General features: G+C 33.6%; 1 protein-coding gene and 1 pseudogene across 1 annotated transcript; one reads left to right on the top strand and one right to left on the bottom strand.

The window, feature by feature from the left end:
* The first annotated feature begins 2,991 nt into the window (after positions 1–2,991).
* Positions 2,992–4,092, top strand: LOC108323359 (linoleate 9S-lipoxygenase 1-like; annotated as a pseudogene).
* A 13,657-nt stretch (positions 4,093–17,749) lies between these two features.
* Positions 17,750–18,971, bottom strand: LOC108323357 (LOB domain-containing protein 29). Its single transcript, XM_017555787.2, has 2 exons — positions 18,616–18,971; positions 17,750–18,456 (listed from the first exon to the last, which is right to left on the bottom strand). Exons 1-2 carry the CDS (start codon positions 18,892–18,894, stop codon positions 18,019–18,021), a joined length of 717 nt encoding a protein of 238 aa, XP_017411276.1. The 5' UTR covers positions 18,895–18,971; the 3' UTR covers positions 17,750–18,018.
* Between the last annotated feature and the right edge of the window lie 654 nt (positions 18,972–19,625).

Consider the following 19,625-nt stretch of genomic DNA (forward strand, 5'->3'; position numbering starts at 1 on the left):
AACTCTTACAAGGAGAGCATGTGAAGCCATACAAAAATTTAGATTTTCTTCGGAGATTATATTTCGTTTTAATTTCCGGAAAGTACGTTACTCACGATTATTATTGGGAAAAACTACATTGTTAAGTAATTACTGGTGATTTTTTAAGAAACCGTCACAATTTTCAAGGATTTTGAGAAAACCGTCAAAATTAGCAGAGGGTTTTGCTGGAACCATCGCAACTAACCGGGGTTTGATAAAATCGTCAGTAAAAACTAACTAGAGTTTGTTAAAAGTGTCGATACTAAAGGAGGTTTCTAAAACTGCTCCTATTTGTAGGGTTTACCTAATTAGGGTTCTAAAATCGCCAGAAATGTGTACATTTGTTTTTAGTTTTTAATTGTAATAAAATTGGATTATGATAAAATTAGTTTAATTAATGAAACATAAATAATATGAACTAAAAATGAATATTATAGATACAATAAACTGCATTGTTTAACATATTAATATGTTCATACAACTAATTGTTCATATATTAAAAAGAAAAATGTTCAATACTAAATTAAAATACTAAAAATATGACTAAGATGTTGATTACATTACTAAAAAAGAAACAATATTTAATTTTGTTCTTCTTGGTTACTTTTCATTGTTTAACATGCTCACTTGATCATATATCTACAATATAACATAATAATTAGTCGATAATATATTTAATAAAAAGAATCATACAAATGAATTTAGCAATTATTACTGGTGATGGTTGAAACATAATAAACTATGAAGGCAATAAACCCTGATGATTTTGCAATAAAAGTGTCATCATTGCTTTCATTTTATTGAGATGTGATGTCAATAAAAATAACTGTAATAAAAAAATTATTTAAAAAGTAAGAAAAATAATACCTAACAAATTAATCATAAAAGTAAAACCAATTAAATATTAATAAAATATATATTAACCTAAGTTTGTTCAAGTTGATAGGCACTATGAAAACGAGCATCCAAAGACTTTAGATGAATATTGACAATTGATCATATACACATTAAAAGTATATCTAAACTTATGAATGCTCCATAAACTCCTTTTTGAGTTTACTTAATAAAAACATATTAAAATATTAATAAATAATATAACATTTAAACATTTTAATTTCAATAAAGAAAAACAGTAACAAATACATTACATTCAAAATTTGAACGAACAAAACCAATGTATTATCTAGTTTATTAAATTTTATTTTTTATATATCATATACTATGCATTATTTAGTTTAAAATTATTATTAGCCTTTTCACATATTAACTTTGTTGCAGGAGGACTACCAATTTACAATATTATTAGGCTAGGACAGAAGAAGATTATGAAGGTGAATTATTAGTAGTTAAGATAACACCAAAATTAGATCAAGTTTGACAAATAAAATAAACCTTGAGACAGGGGTCATCATTAGAGAACTTATAAGAGTATTGTTTAATGGTGTTCCTTCCATAAACATTGATCATGGAGATTTTTTTGGAGGTGATGAATCTGACAAAGACAAAAAAAATAGAGACATAACCAGGACAGAAGTATACTAACGTATCCATTAAATTCCTAGCTATGCAAGCCTCCACTATGAGATGCCTCAAGTTCCTAGCTGAAAGATAATTCACAACTATCACAGAAAAAACACATGAAGAATGTTGAATACGTATATTGCAAGATGGAATCATGGAAGTAAAAGATCTAGTTCCAAAATATTAACCTGGCATTAGCATGAATTCAGAGGCATCCCTTAGAACATTTGCAATTGCCAAGGGGACAATGCATAAAAGTACACATCGACAAGCTAAAAGATCTACAATCCATAGCATTCTCCATATAAATGTCAAAAGGAACCCAACAAGGAGATTGACAAAACTGATATTTGCATCTCAACGGTAAACAGTACCCTAATTACAGAAGCAAGTGAAAATGATGTATACATGTCCATCCTGGCTTATGAAATTTTTCAAGAGAACCATCCCAGGACTTAACACCCACCCTTCTGATCTTTCATCATGCATCTCAATTCTACTTTCCTTGTTTTCTCCATGCAAAGCAGATTTTGTTAAAGCATGATGTCTTCTTCCACGAAAGCAAATGTCAAATGCTCTGAACTCTGGTTTGTTAACCGAAGAATAAAACATGGGACCACCAACTGCAGCATGGTTTGAATTGGTGCCACTATTATGAGGTCTATTGACAGAATCAGGTTTCTTCCCCAACATTGATTGCTATGAGGCGATTCATCATGGGGATTTGACAAGTTAGAATCTTCTGCAACTTCCTTTGTAAGAGGTGACTTAAAGTTTTCAAAATTAGAGCTTGGTACACTACATTTGTATACTAGGAATGGCCGATTCTAAATCAGCACGAGTTCTCCTGCTGAATTTTTTTGGTTTAAAACCAGCAATAGGTGACCAAGGGAGTGAAAACTTCACTTTCTTTCTAGGCAGCTGGACTGGAACACTACCAATCATAATAAAGTTCTCACTGTCATAATCAGCCTCAATCTGCTATCAAATGTGGAAATTAAAAACAGAAAATGGTTATTGCTAACAGATATGTAATCTAAAATGCAGCAGACAAAGCATAATACTATAATACTACAATTTTCATTGAATCCCCCAAACCAACAAATCCAGATTAAGGTACAGGTTTAAAATAATAATGCTTCATCATAATACTATTGAATCATACATGGTTTTTGAGGACAGCAGAGTCTGCAACACGTGGCTATAACTTATTGATAATATTCATAATATTATCATAGCAACTATTCTTTGATAATTCATTCCTAAAACCAGTTCAACTTTCACATAATTTAGCCCATTTTAATGAAGAAGTTCATTATAGATATGTTGTAGACTTATGTTCCAAGTGAAACTCCAACTCCACTAGTTAAGTACAGAAAAGAAGAATTGGAAAACCTAAGAGGGGATGGACCGGGCAGTGTAGGGAATCTGATAGGATATATGATTATGATGTGTATAAGCAACCCAGACAAGAGTGCAGATCTAGCTTGTCCTGTTCTTGGAGGTTCCAGTGCCTATCCATACCCTCGCAGAGGAAGAACTGGCAGAGAAGCAACAAAAAGATGTTAAGATTTAATTTTCTGTCTTAAATAATCAATTACAATGCATGGTGATCAAGTAACTTGTATCAATGTCTGCATGTGCTTGTGTTACTAAAGTTTTTCTTATTTAATCATGTGTTATACATTATAACTCAGAAATTTATTTTCTTTTTGAAAGTGAAATTACCGAGGATACAACATTGATTTCACTTTTATCTGATTATGAACTGACCCTAAGAGTGAGACACCAACCAGCGACACTTACATTGCAAGAGACTTTCTTACCTATGGAATAGAGTCCTGGGTTCAGAATGTCTTACCTCAATTTCAATCTGCACTTGGTTTAAATGCGGAGTATGATAAGTTTGATGATGTTCGTGGACTCTTTTTGAAGGTGGACTTTATCTTCCTACAGATGTGATCAGCAAAATTAGCCCCATACCAGTGATAAAGGAAATTTTCCGCACTGTTGGTGAACAAGTCCTCAAGTTTCCACCACCCTATGTCATCAGAGGTATTGCTTGTTTTTGTGTCACATATATATCTCACTCAACTGCGAGCATTCCGTATAATATTTATCATATTTAACATTTATGTGTTTTCCATATTATTTGGAGCAGTTAGTAAATCTGCAAGGATGACTGATGATGAATTTGGCAGAGAGATGCTTGCTGGTGTTAATCCTTGCCTAATTCAACGCCTTCAAGTATATAATGCTTTATTGTTTAGTAACTTAGCATGATTTGGTTGTTGAATTATATCATCTGAATTTACTCACAATGTTATTTGATGAATGACGCTATGACAAAATTGCGCCTGAATATCCATTTAACCCTGACACCAAATGATTATAATGATATTTGTTCAACAGGATTTGAATGGTAACCGATTGTTCATATTAGATCACCATGATGCATTTTTCCCATGTCTAAGCAAGATCAATGACCTTCCCACTGCGAAGTCTTACGCCACAAGGATGATTCTTTTCTTGAAAGATGTGGCACATTGAAGCCTTTGGCTATTGAATTAAGTCTACCACATCCCAGGAGAGATGAGTTTGGTGCTGTTAGCAGAGACAAGGACAATGGAATTTCTGAGAGATATAGGTAAAACACTTGGTAAGAAGGACGGGGATTTTAGCATACACATCCATGCAGTCGAGAAAGAAATTGAACATCTGCAGTACAGGTGAAAAGGGAATGAAATTGAATTAAAATGCGATTGCTCTTATAACAACGTCACCGTTATGGGTCATAATTTGTATTTTTAGAAGTTTTCTATTGTCAGGGGATAATTTTTTTGTCTAAAACACTGGATATGTTGTACGAGCTACGTATGATCTTAAGAAACACAATGATGTCTTTTTTTACATTTGTTCCCAACCATTTTCTCTTTTCTCTTTATATTGTGATATGATAATGATGTTTGAAAAATATGAAAATAGAGAGAAAGGACATTTAAATTAAAATTGCCGTAATTGAAACTTTTATACTAGTTGGAGACAATAACATATATATAAAATATATAAAAGTGAAACTTCTTATAACTGTTCTAACAATAATAAGTATGAAGAATGGAGATTTTTAAAATATTATAATAATAACATATATAAAAGATTTCTATACTGTTATGTTAATAACAAGTATAAAAGTGAAAGTTTTCATACCTATCATAAACTAATTGGTATACAAAGTTGAACATTTTCTATATCTATGTTTATTTATCTATTCAAAAACTAACATGAAAAAGTTTTTCTTAATCATTATAAAAAGTCTTTTCTGATATAATATTAGCCCACATTCCAAAATTATCAACAACAGAAAAAAATCATTATTTTTATAAAAATACTTGATAAATGAACTAAATGACAGTTGAACCATAGATTTAAAACAAACACTTTGACCAACTAACCTTCAACATCATAGATAATCTTATACTAACTTAATAATACCGATACCATATATTTAAACTTTCACCATCATATTAAATCTTAACTAATATGAAAAAATGATTGAATTAAGAATGGAACCCAATAAATCTTCATCACAAAATTTTATAAAATATAATGGATTCATTAACATATTAAATTTTAATGAAAATGAAAAAAAAAGCTTGACTTAAAGAATTAAACCGAAGAAATCTTCTTCACAAAATTTTATAAAATATAATTAACAAGTGTGCAAAGAGAGAATTGAATTCATCCCTCTCACTGACTAAATTAGCTGCCATAGTGATCATAATAATTTAAATATGTACTTAAACCATATTTATCTATTTGTCAAATTAAAATATTTTTTTTAAGTCTTATTCAATTGTCGATCTAGACTGACTCGGGTTAACCATCGATTTGAACGAACTTAGGTTGACCTTCGATATGAGCGAATTCGAGTCAACCACAGACCTGAGTAGAATCAGGTTAACTTTCGATCCAGGTCGATTTGAGGCGACCTTTGGTCCGACCCTATTTTTCAACACCAGTGTCTCAATTTGATTTTCCGATTAGGTTAACTCTGTTCGACCTATAACACAGTTCAACCCATTTCACTTGAATCGACCCAGGTCAACCTTAGGCCCATGCAAACTTTGGTCGACCTTTGGTATGAGTTTGTTGGATCTATCGAGAAGGAGGTTACCCTATGGGTTACACAAACACCAATAACATCTGAGCCAACTATATAAGGGATCGACACCACTCTTTACCCAAAACCTTAAGGCAATGGGTTAATGAGTCTTTCATCTTTATCTATTGCTCTACTTTCTCATTTTTATCCAATGTGAGACTTGGACTCACACTTGGATACCCAACATCTCCCCCTCAAGGGTGAGTCCCTTCCACATAGGTACACTCCCCCTATAGGGAACATTATACTCGTTTGAGCCGATCACCAAGACAAACCATCGGCTTTGATACCACTGTTGGGTCTATCGAGGAGGAGATTACCGTGTGGGTTACACAAACACCAATAACATTCGAGCCAACTATATAAGGGATCGACACCACTCTTTATCCAAAACCTTAAGGCAATGGGTTAATGGGTCTTTCATCTTTATATACTGCTCTACTTTCGCATTTCTATCCAATGTGGGACTTGGACTCACACTTAAAGGCCTCTAACCAATGGAGGTATCTTATGCGTATATGAACTCATGTTCATCTCTTATTTTATCCGATGTGGGACTTTGTTTGTACCCAACATCCTCCCCTCAAACAAAGGGCTCCACCTGATCATGGAGGGACATGTACTTGTCTGAGCCCGGTTACCAGACCTGAACCATGGGCTCTAATACCATTTGTAGGGAGGTTCAACACACACACACACACATAGATCTCCACACTGGTAAGATATTGTCCGCTTTGGGCTAAGCCCTCACGAATTTGCTTTTGGTACCACTCCAAAAGGGTTCTTACTAATGGAGGTATCTTATGTGTATATAAACCCATGTCCATCTCTTATTTTATCCGATGTTGGACTTTGTTTGTACCCAACATCCTCCCCTCAAACAAAGAACTATGGTTCTCCTACCTCCACCTCCCCTACAACGGAAGTCTTTTTCTTATCCTCGAGTACACCATGGTCATCCCTTCTCTTTCACAATCCATGGTCAAACACTGAGCATCTCTTGCTCTCCACCTCTCATGATTCACTTCCAGGCTATCTGCCGGCCACCTGCCAAGGCTTCACCTGATCATGGAGGGACGTACTCGTCTGAGCCCGGTCACCAGACCTGAACCTGGCTCTGATACCATTTGTAGGGAGGTTCACCACACATACATACACATAGATCTCCACACTGGTAAGATATTGTCCGTTTTGGGCTAAGCCCTCACGGATTTGCTTTTGGTACCACTCCAAAAGGCCTCTTACCAATGGAGGTATCTTATGTGTATATAAACTCATGTCCATCTCTTATTTTATCCGATGTGGAACTTTGTTTGTACGCAACAGGGTTGACTAAACTCAACCTTTGACCTAGGCCGACTGAATTAGATCTTTGGTGTAGGTTGAATAGGCTCATCCTTTGAACCAAATTGATCCTGCTTAATCTTTGGTTCACATCGACTTAGGTCAACCTTCAATTTGGGCTAACTCTAATAGACTTTCAACCCAGGCCGCTAATAATCAACCTTCGACTTGAGTTGAATATAGTTGACCTTTGGTCTGAGAAGACTTTGGTCAGCCTTCAACCTAGGTTGACTCGACTTTTTTGGCTTTGACCCATTTAGATCACCACCAAGCCTTATATACTAGATTAAGCCTTTTAAGAATTGAAGTATCTATTTGAAATACTATAAATCATTTTAGTTTCTTGCATCAGTTACATTTTTCATAAATAAGCTATTTTCAAGATACATAGATATTGAACAATTTAATATAGACCTGCGCCTAAATCTAATGATAATATCACGTGGACTTCCTCGACTTGGTCAAACTCCAACCTAACAGTTTATAATAACTTTATGAACTTATTTCACTTCAGAAATTTCAAATTAACCTACATACTCTCTCCCCTCTCTCTTGTCTTATTATATATATATATATATATATATATATATATATATATATATATATATATATATATATATATAGAGGTTGTAATTTAAAGACAATATCTTTTATAGGTACTAAATAAATAATCAACAACAGCTACAAAACCAAAAGAATCATATTGTGATTTTTAAATCAATTTTAATTGCAATACAAACAATATTAAATGAGATATGAGTTTAATCACATAAAGGATTGATATTATTTTCTACTCAAAACTTTAAGACAATAGGTTAATGAGTCTTTCACCTTTATATAATTTTTTATTTTCTCATGTATCCAATGTACGACTTGGAGTCACACTTAGATTTCCAATAATATAAGACTTCAACTCACACTTGGATTCTATATAATGAGAGATTTCTACTCACGCTTAGATTTCCAACACGTGTGGTTTTAAAACTTGATAATTTACATGGTATAAGGGATGCTATTCTCTAATCATTGCAGGAAGCGCCGAAGAATTTGCCTCAAATTTGTACTAATCACCTTGATCCCATCTCCCTTGTACCAAAAATTTAGGAATATCAGTTTTATTTAAACGAATATGCAGAAAAGGGATGCATCATTGAAGATCCCAACTTGAAATAAAACTAATTTACAAAGTAGAAATAGGAATAATTCTCACAGTACAAAACTGAATTTACGAGGACAAATTATATTTAAACGCTCACTTTATGACAGTGCCTCAACCTGTTGCATTTTGCAGTAACAGTGTTGTTCAGCAATTTGATATGCTGTTGCATAATAACTTTGCTGTAGTTGGATAGAAATGGCTTCTTTTTTTGTCTTTTGGTTTAGGAGTGATGGACCAACTTATATTATGCATTTCCTTCATGGTTGAAGTTACTCCACGTAGTTTGTGCCTCTAAATATTATGGGTGAATGTTATTCTTATGCAACTCGATCAACCCGAGATTATTTTATAAGCACTTGTACCAAAGAAACAAAACAGAGCACTAGCAACTCCTTTACGCTCTAAGTTCTTGAATTCACCTCTGTTCTAGTGTACCTAGCTTCCTCAAGTTGCATAAACCACTATCCCCAGAGATTCTTAAATACTAATAATACCTATTTGTTGATAATTTGCCTCCCCTACTCCGCAAAGTTATAGGACAAAAGGAACCTACACAATACAAGAAAATAACTTTTAAAACATTATTAGTTACATATGCTCACTAGTTGGCTCATTCATAAGGGTATTAATTATTGCTTGTAATAAAAATATTATTTACAGAAATTTATTAACTATAAAATTAACTAACAAATTTTAAAGATAAACAAACCACAATGAAAAAAAAAATCCATTTGAAATATAAGCGTTAAATAATTTATTTTTGTATTTTTTTTATATATATTCTTATAATTTTTAGTTGATCTCCGAAGTATTTTTAAGTATTTTAAGTTATTTAAGAGTTGTCTATTCTTTCCTTAGATGGTAAAATTTTTCTTTTAATCTTAAATCCACATTCCTTTAGAAATTATGTAGAATTATTAAAAACAATAATCTCAAATTAAAATTAATCAAGCACACTTGATTTTTCAATTGTTACCAAACTTAAATTTGATCTTTATGTAATCACAAATAATCCTCAATTTTCTAAGTATAGAAATGATAAATAAAAAAATATATCAAAGATAAAAAGAAAGCTAAGATAATGAAAAAACACATCACCCAAATATTGAAATATATAAATCAAAATACTAATATCATAAGAAGTTAAGGTTGAGACATTAACATTGTTAGTGAAAATGGAGAAGACGTTAAAAAGATGAACTATCATTCTCCATATATATAAAAAAAATAGTTCAACAGAGCAACTTTGGTTCCTCTTGGCCTTTGATGGCGATTTTTAATAAAGTTTGATTTTACTAAACACAGCAAAAAGACAATAATATTCTAATTGCTTCTAACCTTGCAATAGGAGCATAAATTTCATTATAATCAATACTTTTCGGTTGAGAATAGTCTTTTGTTATAAGCCTTGCCTTGTTGTGTATTATCTTACCATCTTCATCTAACTTGTTGCGAAAAACCTATTTAGCTCCAACAACGTGTTTGCCTTAAGGTAGCTTCACAAGCTCCCAGACTTCGTTCTTTTGGAATCAGTCAAGCTCATCTTGCATAGCTTTGATCCAAGAGTCATCTTCCAAAGCTTCGTTGACGTTAGATGGTTCAACTTGGGAAATGAGAGTTGTTGATCTATGTTTGTGAAAGGATCTCTTTTTGACTTTCTCCTTGATATTGAAACCATAGAAAAACATTAGAAGGAGGGGTTGAATAATGTTTTAAAACTATTTTTGCAATATAGTGTCTGATGAGTATTATAAATAAGTTTATCAATAGGGTTTACTTAGACATTGTTGTTTTGCAAAGCTTGTGAATAATATATATTCAATAAAGCAGTGTAGTGAACACAAAGAAATGTGTTTACTGATTCATGGTCTAGAAAATAATTTATGAAGATCTTTTAGAAGAGTTGTGTAGACATTAGGTTTTATGAGAAACTTTTCAAGAAGATATTTGTAAAATAAAACAATGAAAAGGAGTATTTTTATAATGGTTTACTCCAATTGAACTACGTCCAATTCTCCATCAAGAACTCTTGAGAAGTTCCATTAATATTTTCGAAGATTACTCAAGTATTCTCAACACTTCTGGTTTACAATGAGTATTCTCACCACTCTTGGTTCCCTAGAAAATTCTGTTATCTTCCTGATATGCTGCCTAATCAAGTTTCACCACTTTTGGTTTGCAAGTATTTTGACCATTTCTAGTGTTTTATTTGCTTGTGACACCAATATCTTGAATTCTTGGATGAATTTTTCCACACCTCTAGTTCATGTTACTGCTGCCAAACTCTCAAGTAAAACTCTTCGTGCATTTCCACCAATTGTAGGCGCCAAGAAATCAAACTCACACTCCTCAAGAATGCCAATATCATTATGAATTTAAAGAATATCCATGTCCCATAAATCATCCTATTGCGTATTATTACTAGGCGGCACACCAATAGCATAACCAAATTCCCTCCTATTGTTGTTTCCCATTTCAAATTCTTGAATGTAATCTTCCACCCTTTTTTGTTGTTTAATTATTGCCTATTTTCCAATAATGGCACTCTGTTTTCTACCCCCACACGTTTCAAAAATTGTGTTGCATTCACTGCCCCAACAACTCCTATAGAGGGCTTTAGAAAGATCTTCCCAAGAAAGGTTCTATGATTTTTTTGCTAGGTCTTGAACCCTTGAACTGCATTTTCTTCTATGTTATTGATTGTTGGGTGTACCTTTGTTGATCCTTTGATGTTCTGAAATTCAAAAACATTTATTGCCCTTGTTGTTTGACCTTGGGTGTCATTCCCTTCAAATGTAGACAACTTCACTTCTTCAACCCATGGGAAAAGTGGTTCCTCACCCTTCCTAGTTCCATTATTATCAATGGTATCCTCTTTTCTTTTCTCCTCCCAATTGATTGAATTTTCTTCTCCATCTTATGGTTTATTTGCTTTCTTGATGTCTTGCAGACTATTTTTCTCACATCCATACCCATCTTTACCTCATTCAAAGACCCTTGGCTACCCTCCGAACTTCTGTTTGACTTCTTGGAGTTTTTCATAAGAACTCTATTAGAAAGTGGGTTTAAAGCCTAACTCAACCCCACAAAACCGGCTTGTAAGGTGAGGTTTGCACCTCACTTATATATTATAAATTGGCCTTATCTCTAGTTGATGTGAGACTTCCAACACACCCCATTCACATCGAGGTATAGACATCTCGTGGGTGATAGTAGAAATTGGGTGGTCCGCTAACGGTCCGATAGCGGGTGGAATAGAAGAATAGAATGCCCACTTAGAACTTGCTAGGACAGGCTCTAACCATGACTCTAATACCATATTATGAGAAAAGAAATGATGAAAATTGTGTATCTTATTCCATCATATAAGGAGAGAGTACAATTGATATATATAACTGTTTAAAACAATATAAAAATGGAATATAAATATAAAAATAGAATATAAATATATGAACATAAATGCACATATATGAACGAAAAATAAATTAAATCCAATATCCCCCCTCAAGCTACAACATATATATCCTTAATGCTCAGCTTGGAAAACAAAGATTGAAATTGTGCTGGATGCAAAGCTTTAGTATGAATGTCTACAAGTTGGGCTGAAGTAGAAATGGGCAGAAGCTTAATTACACAAGCTTGAACTTTATCCCTTATGAGATGACAATTAATTTCAATATTTTTTGTCCTCTCATGCATGACTGGATTTTGTGCAATTTGTATAGTAGATTGATTGTCACAAAACAGAGGAACTGGTTGTGATAGAGGTTGTTTCAAATCATGGAGCAAATACAAAAGCCATTGAATTTCACATGTTGTGGAAGCTAAGGCTCTATATTCTTGGATTTCCAGTTGATTAAGGATGCACCATAGAACACATTAAAACCAGTCACAGACCTTCTAGTGTCAGGGAAAGCAGCCCAATCAGAATCACTAAAAGCCTTGAGAGCATGTTTTGTGTTGGAGGGAAAGAATAATCCTTGTTGTGGATTGTTCTTGATATATCTCAGGATCCTTATTGCTGCTGCATAGTGATTTCCCAAAGGATTGGAAAGAAATTGACTCAGAGTACTAACATCAAAACATAAATCTGGTCTTGTGTTGGTTAGATATAATAACCAGCCAAGAAGTATTCTATAGGCATGCACATCTGAATAGGGTTTCCCTTCTGTCTTGGAAAATTTTGTGCCTGACTGTATTGGAGTAGAAATAGGTTGACATCCCAACAATCCTGCATCTTCTAGTAACTCTAGAGCATACTTCCTTTGTGACAAATTAATGCCCTGCTGAGATCTTGCAATTTCTAAGCCCAAAAAATACTTGAGTTGGCCTAGGTCTTTAATCTTCAACTTTGCATTCAATAGAGCCTTCACATTTTGGATTTCCTGGATGTCATCACCTGCCAAGACTATATCATCTACATAAACAAGTAAGATGGTGATATGAGCAGAATCACTTTTGACAAAATTGAATAATTCAATTTTGATTGTATGTAGCCCAAAGAAAGTAAAGTAGTTGTCAACTTGTAATTCCATTGTCTAGATGCCTGCTTGATTCCATATAAAGACTTCAACAACTTGCAAACTTGCCCTGATTTTTCTGTTTTGTAGCCAAGAGGAAGAGACATGTATACTTCTTCATCTAGATCCCCATGTAAAAAAGCATTATTTACATCTAGTTGATGTAAATACCAATGTTTGGAGGCTGCTAAAGCCAAAACCAATCTTACTGTTGTGAGTTTGACAACAGGTGAGAAAGTCTCAAAGTAATCTAAGCCTTCTTGTTGTGTGTAGCCTTTGACTACTAACCTTGACTTGTATCGTTCAATACTCCCATCAACATGCCTCTTTATTTTGTATACCCACTTACATCCGATAGGTTGCTTTCCATAAGGTAGATCAGTCAAAGCCCAAGTTTTGGAATTTTCTAAAGCTGCAATTTCTTGATCCATGTCATTTCTCCAACAATCATGTTTGATGGCTTGGTTATAGGTTTTAGGTTCACTAACTTGGGAAAGATTAAGGACATATGATTTATGAAGAGATGATAATGCATCATAAGAGAGATATGAAGAGATAGGATATAAGGTACCTGTGGATGACTGAGTGGCGGAAGAAGTAGATAACATGTTGCAATGATAGTCCTGCAGATAAGATGATTTATGTTTTGGTCTAGTTGATTTTCTTTGTGGAGTAGCAGTGGCAGATTCAACAGAAACAGGTTGAGAAGAAAAAATAACAGGGTCTGGAACAATAGAAGAAGGGGGATGTAGGTGGTAAAGAGGGTTGATCAGTAACTTTTGAGAAAATAGGTGATGAAGAGGAAATGATTTTGGTGACAAAATCCAAGGAATTTTGTGTATCAATAGGTGAGTGTTTGTCACTAGTAACAAAAGGAAATATGTTTTCATAAAATACTACATTCCGTGATAGAAAATTTTTCCTAGAGTTTAAATCTAACAAAAGGTAGCCTTTCACTCCTTTTTTAAAACCAAGTAAAACACATTTTTTTTTTTGCACGAGGTTGAAATTTTGTTCTATGAGCTTGAAAAGGTTAAGCATAGCAAAGTGAACCAAAAACTCGTAAGTAAGTAATGTCAGGTTTAACATTGTGTAACAGTTGAGATGGAGAAAAATATGCTAAAACTTTGGAAGGTAGAATATTAATGAGTTGCACAGCATAACGAACAACAAAAGACCAAAAAGTTATGGGCAAATGGGATTGAAACATTAAAGATCTAGCAACATTGAGAATGTGTTGATGTTTTCGCTCAACAACTCCATTTTGTTGAGGTGTTTCAACACAAGATAATTGATGTTGTATCCCTTTTTGTCTATAAAAATCTGTCATTGCAAACTCATTACCATTATCTGATCTAACATCTTTTACATCAATGCTAAATTGTGTTTTGATATAAGAAACAAAGCCAATAAGTTGTGATCTTGTATGTGACTTACTTGCCATCAATTTAATCCATGTGAATCTAGACCTATCATCCACTATAGTTAAAAAATATTTGAAACCATCAATCGAAGAAGTACAATAGGGCCCCCAAATATCAACATGAATTAAATCAAAAAGAGCGTTTGAAACAGTAGTACTTAATTGAAAAGACAATTTTCTTTGCTTAGAGTAGTGACAAGTATCACAATGAGTGTATTTTGTATCAGGTAAAGTGACATACATAATGCGTAATTTGATATAACAAGAAGAAGAAGGATGCCCTAATTTAGAGTGCCAAATATCTATAGAGTTAGGTCTTATTGTAGAACAAGCAATAGAATTCTCAGGAGTAATAGCAGCTGGTGAACCAAGGGGTGTGGATGCAGGAACTATCATGACATACAAGCCATCTCTTTCTTCAGCTTTCCCAATCATCTGCAGGGTTGACTTGTCCTGTATTTCACATGAAAATTCAGAAATGGTAATTTTACAAGAGAGAGATTCAGTTAACTTTGTGACCGAAATAAGTTTAACTGAAAAATTAGGAACAAACAAGACATTATGTAAAGTAAGGTGTGGGCCAAGAGAAACTGTGCCCAAGAAATGAGAAAATGAAGAGTTCTTATTGGGTAGAGATATTGTAATTGGTGAGATTCTATGATAAGAAATAAAATGAGACAAAGAACTGGATATATGATCAGTAGCACTTATGTCTAGAATCCATTGGGAATAAATATTACCTTGATCTTGAGAAGAAGTGGAAACATTATGAGAACTCACTAGACCGATAGAATGCGTGATTGTGGGATTAGATTGAGGAAGAAGTGCCAATAGACCATGAATTTGCTCTTGAGAAAGTCCCATAATTGAGAAATGTGACTGCGCCTGAGAATTATTAGAAGAAGGAACAACTGCAGAAGCCATTGAATTTCACAACCTCAAATTGGACAAAAATGTCAGAACTCGAATCTCCGAAAACTCCTTCAGATTCCTCAAAAATCAATCCAGGGCTATGAGTGATTAAAGCACCCAATTGTTTCTCATTGAAAACCCTAGAAAGCAAAGTCAAAACATAAAACATAACGATGCGAGAGTACCAGATGGAGTAGCCATAGAAGGAGAAGAAATTGTAGGAAAGCCAAGAACGAAAGGTAGAAGATGAAGTTCTTGGCGGTAACAGAATTGGTTGCGGAAGAACGTGATCAAGAATTAATTTTCTTCTGATACCATGTTATGAAAGTGGATTTAAAGCCTAATTCAACCCCACAAAACTGGCTTGTAAGGTGAGGTTTGCACCTCACTTATATATTATAAATTGGCCTTATCTCTAGTCGAGGTGGGACTTCCAGCAAACTCCAATCATTTCCTTGAGTTCTTGTTGCCTATCTCTTAGCTCCTCAATCACCTTCCCCTGCTCATTGACCAACATCTCAATTGTGCTGATTCTTCCCTCCATATTTTCCCTTTTTTTCTAATATCCAACAAGTTGGACCAATTTGTTAGGAACCCAAAATTGAAAAGAGAAAGAAGAGTAATATTTTTTATTGCATAAACAGAAAAGAACACGAAATAGGAGAGTACTCTTTCTTCCAAGGGTTTCTCCTTTAGAAAGAACTAAAACTCAATCTACAAAATTATCCCCCAAAGTCCTTTGCATATCAAGACTCCAACTATATAAAGAAAATCTCACTCACCCTAACAACCTAACTAATAACTACTTTTTAATTTGTTTCCTCCTATCATACACATTATATCCTATCACAATGTGTATAAAGATAATTATGTGAATATATGAAATTAATGTGATAAATGGATCATATTATTGCCAATACAACGTGTCTACGTATGTACTAGACCCATAATATCTTTATTAATAGTTGAAATCCGGTAAAATTTATATAGCTGGGACAGAACAAAGGACAAATTAACAGTTATTGTACAATGTTAAACAGAATGTATTTGTCAAACTATATATTTTCTTGATCTCACGGAATTTAGTAAGAGGAATATAAGAAACCCATACTCATTTTTATACTGCAACATGAAGAAATATGCCAACGAAGAAGCACACGACAGCATATGACTCGCACTGATTGAAGGAGCTCCTGGAATTCATTGTTGTTTGAAAGAAAAAACTTTTAAATTAATTAATTAATAATATTCTAAAACTTTCATTGAACTTTTCATGAAATGATTTGAATTAAAGGGTAATGAATATATTTTTGTTTACCTAAAGACGAGTTCATTTTATTAAAGTAGCCCTATCCCAAGACTACCTTAAACGTTAATTGTTAAGTCAAGAGTAGCCCTAAGGCTGTCCTTTTTAATGTTACAATACATATGCTAAGATCCACCATGTCTCTAAGTTTGGAATCTGGGTAGTTATATAAGCTTCAAGATGTTTTCATTTAGAGTATTCAAATTAAAATATGTGAACACACACGTTAACATACATAAGCTGATAGGCATTCTAGCTGATAGTTAACATACACAAGTTAATTGTTTTCCTTGTAATACATGCGAATCTAGCTGATAGAGGGATTCTAAAGACTATTTCTATGCAATTATGTAAGTAATTACTTTTATACAAAATTATTCTTGCGGATAAAAAAAAAACATTTAACACACATAAGCTAATGACAATGGAAATGAACCTCTGCAGTGTGTAGAAAAAGACCAAATTGGCTTTTCCACTTACCAAATATCTGAGGAAGAAGTCTCTCTCTCTCTAGTTTTGGTCCTTTTGACACGTAGAATGCAGCAGCATGTTAAAGAAAGGATATATATTAAGAAAAACATACAAAACATGAGAAATGAAATACAACTCATGTTAATATATTTAAGTGTCATACAAGGAGGTATAACATGAAATTGAAAAGTAAAAGTATGTTTAAATTAGCCAAGTTATCACACATTTATATGTGCAACCTTTAAAATGCGAAGTAGAACAAATCTTATAATACACAAGTCATCATCCTCTAATCTTCAAAGACAGAAAACAATCTTAGTAAAAGCATCTGGACAATCTTAGAAGCACATTCTAACCATAAATTTATTCAACCGATTAGCTTGTTCAATTGAGAAAATAACAGCCTAAGCTCAGCCTCCAAAACAAAAGAGATCCTCTGGGGGAAGTATTTCAGAGGAATATATAAGAGATTTATCCCTACATTGTTTCTTAACTTAATTAATCTATTATGTTGGAATGTCTCAAGTACAAGGTTTCCCATTGACTTGAAAGAGTCTTTGTCAGCTGAATAACTTTCTGAGACTGGTTGAGAATCAATCTTGTTGGATTCAGTCAACATGGATGAACTAGAATACGAACGGACTAGGGTTTCCAAATGAACAGACCTTGAGTTTGAAAGAGGGGATTAGTCATCAAAACGTAGTAAATCAGTGATTAAATTTCTGTAGAAAAAGATATTCACATTTAATATTTGGGATAACTTCTGACGAATATGTATGGGGAAAATGCAAGCATACCCCTAGTAGTGTTCCATATATTCCACGCCAAATATGCTGTATTTAAGAAAAGGAGATAAAACTATGATTAAGGTATCTAGGGACAGTGTTTATTAGATCAAAATATAGGATACGTTCTAGGAAGAAACAAATTTATAGCTCTCATAGTCTCATACAAAACCCGAGAGTTTTTCTGACACAATTACGCCATGATTTTTCTACTTAACATGATTAAAATAGATTAAAGACAATAAGAGAGTGGGCTTCCATTCCAATTATATAATAATATCAACATTTCTATGCCTTCCTAGCTTATTTACGGCAACAGAGTATATATAGTGCTTGCTTCACAATATGCAGCAGCAGCAATTCAAAATTGATAAACTTGTCTTCACCAGTTCTTTCATGAATGTGTTCGAGTACTGTACCCAAAAGCCACTGAATGTAGGTCCTCCACTTCATGAAAACCCCACGTCCTCCTGTTTGTGTGCATGTCATAGGACATGGAATAGCTATTGGAACTCTCGTCAAAGCTAGAAAAGGAGCTGTTTTCTTCCATGGCACCTGAATTTTCATAATTGATCCCGGTAGGGTTTAGATCTTCAATGAGAGCATTATTCCCATAATGTTTTTGTGTTGAAAAATTAGTACACATGTTAGGAAGAAACTCTGGCCCCAGGTTGGAATTTTCCACCTGAAACCAACTTTGAAGATCTTGCGGTAAAGCACCTGAAGATTTTTCAAATAATTTTTCACTAGGGTTTTCACTGACAGAGGCGTTGAGACAACTCTGGGCAGCTTGTTCCTTGAGATAAGCCAGTTGTGCTTGTAAATTGACCACCTATACACAGAATATCAAATTAAGCACACATATTGGCTGGTTAGGGCTTTCAATTATATGTAAACTGTGACATATATATATATATATATATATATATATATATATATATATATATAGAGAGAGAGAGAGAGAGAGAGAGAGAGAGAGAGGGAAATGAACCTGTTGTTGGAGTGCAAAAATATGGGAGACACAGCCATAAATAGGATCCTGAAGTCTGGCTTGAGCTTCATATGAGATTGTGACTGCAGCTTCACAACGATCAGTCACAGGGAGGTGAGCAAGGAGCTTTGAAACATTGCTTGCACCAAAGACCTTATGAATGGCTGCAAAATGAGTAGCACCTTGTTCATGGCAAAAGTAAGGTGCAAAAACACAACCTCTCACGCATTTTCTTCTCAAGAATTTGCAGGCTCCACAAGGAGATCCTGAACCAGTCATCTTGGACTTTTTAATTGGAGTTTGAGAATTCCTATTTGGAATTATTTCTGGCTCTTTATCTCTTCAGCTTCGTACTTATGAACATGATCATTTATCAACATCTTTATATACACCGGAGGAAGAGGAAAGGATATATTAGATTAATAATTAAATAATAAATTTATGTTCCCTTAATGGCCTACACTGTTCATTATTTTTTTTCCTGTACAAAACGCTGCAATCCCCTATTCTAAATTGTTATTTTTATCCCCAAAATGAGATTCCATTCAGCATCCTTATACGACAAATGAGCTAGCGTTAACCAAACCCATTTTGTCTAATTCATCATTGGATCTATCTTCTCTTGTCCTTTTTCTCTATAATATTAATATTCATTTTTGCTTTATAATTAAGTGATAGCCGCAAGTGCATATTTATTGGACTACTTATGTAGTGTTATTTTTTACCCTCCAATATTTCAGAATATAGAATTGGAACCTGGTTAATAGTTGTTTACTACTAACTTACAGCTTTACTCTACGTAGTTTATAATTATTAATTCCTGCAGTTTATGATTTCTTCAAAACTTCTTATTGAAATCCGGAAGGCATTTTAGTTAAGCTTATCTATATGTTATAAAATAAAGAGAAAGATTAGAAATACATTCTTTGTATCCCTCTGATTAGACCAATGTTCATAGGGGGCGACTCATTTTAATATTTAATTTTTATGGGTCTCTAAATGTTTTCTAT

The sequence above is a fragment of the Vigna angularis genome, chromosome 3 (genome assembly GCF_016808095.1).
Source record: "Vigna angularis cultivar LongXiaoDou No.4 chromosome 3, ASM1680809v1, whole genome shotgun sequence".
NCBI classification, from domain to species: domain Eukaryota; kingdom Viridiplantae; phylum Streptophyta; class Magnoliopsida; order Fabales; family Fabaceae; genus Vigna; species Vigna angularis.

Coding starts and splice junctions, on each gene's coding strand:
- LOC108323357 (XM_017555787.2), bottom strand. CDS start 18,894: ATGACTGGTTCAGGATCTCCTTGTGGAGCCTGCAAATTCTTGAGAAGA. Junction 18,457..18,615: donor TTTTTGCACTCCAACAACAG/GTTCATTTCCCT, acceptor TTCTGTGTATAG/GTGGTCAATTTACAAGCACA.